The sequence below is a fragment of the Lemur catta genome, chromosome 1 (genome assembly GCF_020740605.2).
Source record: "Lemur catta isolate mLemCat1 chromosome 1, mLemCat1.pri, whole genome shotgun sequence".
Classification (NCBI taxonomy): Eukaryota; Metazoa; Chordata; class Mammalia; order Primates; family Lemuridae; genus Lemur; species Lemur catta.
In genome coordinates, this window is record NC_059128.1 from 90,958,791 (window position 1) to 90,965,896 (window position 7,106).

The 7,106-nt window shown below is 48.9% G+C and overlaps 1 protein-coding gene across 1 annotated transcript; it reads left to right on the forward strand.

Moving 5' to 3' along the window:
- Positions 1-1,042: 1,042 nt before the first annotated feature.
- FOXB1 (forkhead box B1) lies at positions 1,043-4,245 on the forward strand. Its single transcript, XM_045555434.1, has 2 exons — positions 1,043-1,457; positions 1,735-4,245. Exon 2 carries the CDS (start codon positions 1,792-1,794, stop codon positions 2,767-2,769), a length of 978 nt encoding a protein of 325 aa, XP_045411390.1. The 5' UTR covers positions 1,043-1,457; positions 1,735-1,791; the 3' UTR covers positions 2,770-4,245.
- Positions 4,246-7,106: the final 2,861 nt, after the last annotated feature.

Here is a 7,106-nt window from a genome sequence, read left to right on the forward strand (position 1 = left end):
TCCCCCATCCCCCAAAAAGGAAAAACTCACTGGTTCTTTGCAAGTCTTAGAAGATACACTGGCGTTTTAGTGGGACCGCAGGTAGCTTTTTCTAGAGGCCCCAAACCCTAAACGAGGGTGGAGGGTCGGGGGGTGGGGGTGGGGTGGAGTTCCAGCTGTAAAATGCAAACTTCCAGGAAACTCCCTACTCTTAGAATTTCAACCCTCCTGGGAAAAGCGAGCGACCCTGAGGTTTATCTGGTGATAAAGTGTGTCAAACGAACTTAGGTCCTCTCCAGGTCCGCAAACCGTTTGTCCCAACGGGTCCCTGAGCCTCCATCTTGCGTCCAACCAAAATTTCTGGAGGACTTTTAAAGCAAAGACCTTGACTCTTCACCCAGATCTACTATCTTAATTTTTTAAAAAATTGGCCAATACATTTAGATTTTAAAAAGTGGGCTCTTACACGAGGATGTCTCATCACATTTTGTATTTTTTAAAACCCCATCATATTTGTACAGCTACACACCCAACTGTGCAGAGCTAAAGCAGCAGCCTAGGAAGGTCAAATCAAACTTCGACTTGACTCTCGGAGGACTGGGGGGAAGGGTGTGTTTCATTATAATAACCCATGCAACCAGCCCCGTGTAGTGCCAAGCGCAGGAAAAGGGTCGGCATCAGGGAAAAGCCGTGCCTGAAGTTAGCTAACAATACAAACCCGATACAATGCAGAGGAAACAGAATACCCCGGCCAAGCAATTTCCATGTCAAACATCATCTGTGCGGCAGCTCTGTCTGCGAACGTGAGTGGTCGCCTGGCTCCCTGCTCCGCGGCCACCGCCTCCTCATACCTTCACACGGCGCACACCGGCCAGCGCGTCCCGCTCCCCGCCAGTGGCCGAGGCTCTTCCCCCTCGCCCAGTCTGGAGCTGGAAGTGATTCCTATTGGCCAAGGTGTCCATGTAAATAGGTGTGAAAGAAACCAGAGCTGGCCAGGCTCTCCCCTCTCTCGCAGTCCCCTCCCTCTGCAGCCCCCGCTCCCCCTCCTCTTCCTCCTCCTCCCAAGGCGATTGTCATATGATAGCTAAGAAGTGGCACATTAATGAAGCGCCGCTACAGGGGTCTTTTCTGCTCCTGTCACCGCTTAAAACTATCAGATGGTTCGAGGGAGGACATGGAGGCAGCCACCTAGCTCAGCCGAGCCTCGGAGCCCACAGCAGCGCCCTCCGGAGCCCCGAGGCCGCCGCTGCCACAGTCCGCGCCGGGACTCCGCAGCCGAGCTCGGCCGCCCGCAGGACGCAGGGCCAGGAGCGCCGCGGACCGGGCGGCGCGGGACGCTGCGGGGCTGAGCTGTAGAGCCCGGGTTCGCGCCGAGTCCAGCCCAGCCGGGACACTGCGCGCGGGCTGCGAGCCGGAAGGGACTAGGCGAGCTGCGGCGCCATCCTGGATGCGGACGCGCAACTTGGAGCAACTTTAAGGTGAGCAGCTCTCTGTTCCGTCCCTGCCCCCGTCCTTACTCCAGGCCCGACATACTTGCCTGCCACCCTCGCGCCGCTCGCTGGCTTCCCCTCCTGCGCCCCCTGGCTGGGTCCCACTTAAAGCGCAAAGTTGCTGGCGAAAGAGCGCGGGAGCCGGCTGATCCAGCGCCCCAGCCCCTACCCCCTACCCCCGAAGTCTGTTACTCGGCCTGGCCGACGACCTCGCGGTGTCTCTGTGCACGCGTGCTACCTCCCCCCATTACCTCCCCCTTCCCAGATCCGAGCACTCCGCCGGCCCGCGCGGACCCAGAGCAAGAGGAGGGCGAGCAAGAAGATGCCTCGGCCCGGCCGCAACACGTACAGCGACCAGAAGCCGCCCTACTCGTACATCTCGCTGACCGCCATGGCCATCCAGAGCTCGCCCGAGAAGATGCTGCCGCTGAGCGAGATCTACAAGTTTATCATGGACCGCTTCCCCTACTACAGGGAGAACACGCAGCGCTGGCAGAACAGCCTGCGCCACAACCTGTCCTTCAACGACTGCTTCATCAAGATCCCGCGGCGGCCCGACCAGCCAGGCAAGGGCAGCTTCTGGGCGCTGCACCCCAGCTGCGGTGACATGTTCGAGAACGGCAGCTTCCTGCGGCGCCGCAAGCGCTTCAAGGTGCTTAAGTCCGACCACCTGGCGCCCAGCAAGCCCGCAGACGCGGCGCAGTACCTGCAGCAGCAGGCCAAGCTGCGGCTCAGCGCGCTCGCGGCCTCGGGCACGCACCTGCCGCAGATGCCCACCGCCGCCTACAACCTGGGCGGCGTGGCGCAGCCTTCGGGCTTCAAGCACCCCTTCGCCATCGAGAACATCATCGCGCGGGAATACAAGATGCCCGGGGGGCTCGCTTTCTCCGCCATGCAGCCAGTGCCCGCTGCCTACCCGCTCCCCAACCAGTTGACTACCATGGGCAGCTCGCTGGGCACAGGCTGGCCACACGTGTATGGCTCCGCGGGCATGATCGATTCGGCCACCCCCATCTCCATGGCGAGTAGCGACTACAGCGCCTACGGCGTGCCGCTGAAGCCGCTGTGCCATGCAGCTGGCCAGACGCTGCCTGCCATCCCCGTGCCCATTAAGCCCACGCCGGCCGCCGTGCCCGCGCTGCCCGCGCTGCCTGCGCCCATCCCCACCTTGCTCTCGAACTCGCCGCCCTCGCTCAGCCCCACGTCCTCGCAAACAGCCACCAGCCAAAGCAGCCCCGCCACCCCCAGCGAAACGCTCACTAGCCCGGCCTCCGCCTTGCACTCGGTGGCGGTGCACTGACCCGCAGAAGCCCGCGCCCCCTCTCACTCACCTCCCCACCGCCTCACTCGCCTTCCCCGGATCCCACCTGCCCAGCCCTCCCCGACCTGGGACTGCCACCCTAACTTGTCCCTTTCACCTTCAGCCGACCCTCCCTCCCCCAAGAGAACTTTGTTTTGGACCCAGGAGACAAAACACAAACTTGCAGATGGGCCGGGAGGCGCGTGGGAGTTGTCCTCGCCCCGGCGACAAGGGATGGCAGCGGCCACCTGAGTCACGACGCCCTGTCCTGGGGCCCCCGAAGCCCCCTCCCGTGTAACCCGCAGGGAAAATCCTGCCGCCCGCCTTCCCCGAGAAAAGCGCGTCTTCCCTCGGGGGATCGGCGGAGCTCCGAACTCAGTCGTAGTTTCGAGACCAGAGAAACTGCCTCAGAGGTTTCCTGGAACAGATCCCCCCACCACGACCCCCCCGGAGGGCTGCAGCGGCACAGCTGAGGGCCGGATCTCTTTGCGTCTCGGAAAACTGCTGCGAAAAGGAGCCACTAATCTTCCTACCCCACTCGCCTCCGCCCATCCGGCAGGGGCTGGGCAGACCGCAGCTTCCCCGGTTGCGGCCCAGCCTCCCGGGCTTCCGCGGAGATTTTTTTGTTTTGTTTTGGGTTTTGTTTCCTGCGGAGGCTCCAGGCGCTGAGAGTTAGGGGAGAGGCTGCCAAGCTGAGGAGGGGACGCTTGTCCTCCACACAAGCAAAACAAAACTAAAAGTAACCTTGTATTGTTTACAAAGCGCCCGGTAAAATGTAAACAGTGAACTTGAATCTGTCTTGCTGGACGGACGAGCGGGCAAAGCCCACTTTATAAGTACCTGTTGTAATGTGAATGTTTACTCTTCATTTCTGGCCAGGTTTAGGGGAGGGAAAGGGGAATGGGAAAGTTAATTGGGATGTTAACTTTCCAATTAGAGACCTTTTTAGCTATTTATTTTATTGTTGAAAAAAAAGAGAATGAAATAAGCCCAAACCAAGAAAGCATCAAGGACAACCCTGGAAGAACTTAGGTAAGCTGACTGGTAACACGAAGGGATGTCACTGGATAGCTCTCCCACGGACAAGTCTTTCTGTTTGCTACAAGAACTTTTCCAAGAAGCTAAAGGGCTGCAAAGAGATGTAAATACTTGTGAATAGGAATGATTATACACTGTGCAAAATGCACTTTTGTTTGCTATATTCCTTTAGACTCTTAGGTAATTTGCTGGAAAACGAACTATTGTTCTGGTGTGACCTGCTTAAGTTAAAAAAAAAAAGTTGTAGTGTCATCAGAGCTGTAAAATTTTTACCTTTCATTTTTCTCCCTCCCTGTACAGAATTAGCATGGCATTTTAAATATTGATGTTCTTGTTCCCAGCATGCCTGTTTTAAGACAAAGGATTTTAAAAAGGTGTCTACCTTAAATTATGACCTAGTCCAAATAATATTTTCTCATTAAAATATGTAAATTCAAATTTTAGTTTTGTGTGTTTTTAAAGAGTTGCTACAAACAACAATTTTACAAAAGATGGATGTAGCGCTTCCCTAAGCATGCTTTCTGCAATACACTGAGTAGTTTGCCTTTTTCATGTCGTATTGTGAAAACAGTCAAACCTCCTCTTGTGCACGTGCAGATTGTGGGAAAAATTATTCAGACAGACTCTTGCAGGTATTTGTGCATAGGAAAAGAGGAAACAAACTATTTCTATTTTAGATCAGGTGCACAGGTGTAGTTATGAAAGAAAAACTGTTATTGAAACAATATAGTACTTTATATGTATTTTTGTCTATCTTAACATATACATTTTATGAAATATACAGCACTTATATAAATCTTATGTGGAAATCAGGTAGAAGTGATATGGAAATTTGAAAAGTAAAAACAGACTTGCTTATTCAATGCCTATATTCTGATGCATCTTCTTTGGAGTGAGTATTCATTTCCTTGCTCCTTTAAATTATTGCAGTTGTTGAAATTTTTTTTTTAGAAATTACCTAACGGTTCACCTTACATGCCTAGAAACATGTTCACTTCGAACTGAACAGATTTCTTTCACTCCTTCATGTGGGAAAATAATGCTTGATGCATTTCTTTTAAAGATGTCAATGAAGTTACTTCAAATGCCTGACTCTAAGTATTTGCTTTTCTTCAGAGTTTTGCAGAGAATTAAAATTTGCCAAGAATTTATGGCTCAAGGCTAATTGACACTTATTGAAGAGGTCACAATATTTCCAGAGTGAGGTGTGTATTCAACTAATGAAGTTACAAGACAAAGAGAAACTTAAATGGTAATTAACACTTTACTGTGTAAAATGATTAAACAACAGACCCTTGTGCCACACAGAGAAACCCACATAGAAACCATGGTCACTATACTCCATAAGCAGAATCCTTAACACCTGAGACCATTACTACCTGGAAAACAATTTAGGATTAATGTAAAGTGTAATAAATCCTGTTGTGACCATTTTTTAAAAGGAAGGATCCCACACACAGCCAAAAAAAAAAAAAAGGTGGAAAATAAATGAATCATTGGACTGATTAAAATGCATGAAGCTACTAAAGCTCGTCAGACAGGGGACAACTAAACTCATTCATCAAGCCCAATTCACAATTATATCAACAAGATCAGCTAAAGAAAGCTTGAAAAACTTATCTACCCTGGGCTAGGGAACTCTTGAAACTTTGTTCTCAAGAAGAAATCTACATTTTAAAAAAATCAATACATTTTAAGAATTTCCTGCAAGAGAAAATTAAAACCATCTCTGAATATTCTAATCTCATCGACTTTGGTAACACTGAATTCGAACTGGGAATGAAGGAGGAATAATGGAATAACATGGGCCTCAAACATTTTATAATTATCAGCTTTGAAAGTCAGGTAAAATATTCCTCCTATAAGAGGCACTAGAATTCAGAAAAAAAAAGTGATGTGTACATACACACATTTAATATAGAGAGGTAACTAAGATACAGATCCTGTTTCTGATGTTTAGTAAAGGAGAGATTTCAGCCCAGTATTTGAAAATGTTCTTTTCAGCTGGTAAGTTCGTCATGGTGTATTGCAAAGAATGAAATAACTTGGGTATTGTGAGCTCTCCTTTCACAATTGCAGGCATCTTTTCTCAAAGTTGAATGAGTAAAGTAAAAAAAAAAAAATCCATTGATGATATTTTGACCTTGATCAGAAATCCAAAGGCAGTCAAAACACACAAGCCTCCACCCAACTCCATCCCCGCCTTACCCCCCAGCTTTGAGACTTATGCCTTGTTTAGCTGAAGTGCCCCACAAATAAGGAAGTTTATAACTATGATACCTTCAATGGCTTTCTTTGTCATGTTAAATCTTTTCACCTGGCTCAAGTCCAAAGTCAATACACACAGCTTTAAAATAAAACTGGAAGAGACAACACCATGGAGTGGGAAGGTGTGTGTCCAGGTCTTATCCTGAGAACTGAGATAAGTTATATTATTTTCTGTTTTGTCAATTCAGGCAGTATTGATTTTTTTAATTTAGGTTTTTTCATTTGGAAACTTGACTACTCTGTTACTGTTGGTTTTTAACATGATTCTGCATTCAACAGTGTTTCAAAACAGCTTCCTCTGTGATTTGAGGAAATGCTTACACAACGAATGAATTTCATGTACTTTTTCAGGAGAGAAGCTGCAGAAGTTAATCACTACTTCTACTGCCTGGTTTAGGGGTTTTGGGAATCCTGAAGGAATAGCACTAGTAAATGATCATCACAGTGACTTAAATATTCTAGCAGAGTTTAATTCCTTTCAATGGATGAGAAGACTGAGTGCCTTGGAAGCAGGACTCTGGCCAGGTGCTCTAGTGGGATGGGGTTGGGAGGTGGGAGGGGGAAAGAGCCTCGACCAGTGCTGCAAGACAGTAGGATTTATGTTAGTTTATGCAAGGCTAGGGGTGGTGAGAAAGGGGGGATGCAGAGCGTAGTGGTGAGGAATGGTTTATGCTTTTATAAATGAAAACTCTCTTTGTAAAAGGTATTCAGTTAAGAAACAGAAAGGATCAGGATCTAGTCTTAAATTCTTAATATAAATGTCAACTAATTTTTTTCTCCTAAAAGCCACATATGCACAGAGACACCCAAACAAAAACAAAACAAAAACAACCCAACCCACTGGCTGTGAAGCCTCAAAGGGGCTGCATTTGTTTCGTTTAAACTAACAACAAATTATCTAATTAATATGTTTCAATTACAGCATGAAAGGCACAGCCCCTGGACCGCCCGCCGTGGGGGCACAATAGCCCCAGAGCCCACTCTAGGAATTTACAATAACTGCACATCTGTTTCTTTATTTTCCACTTTTT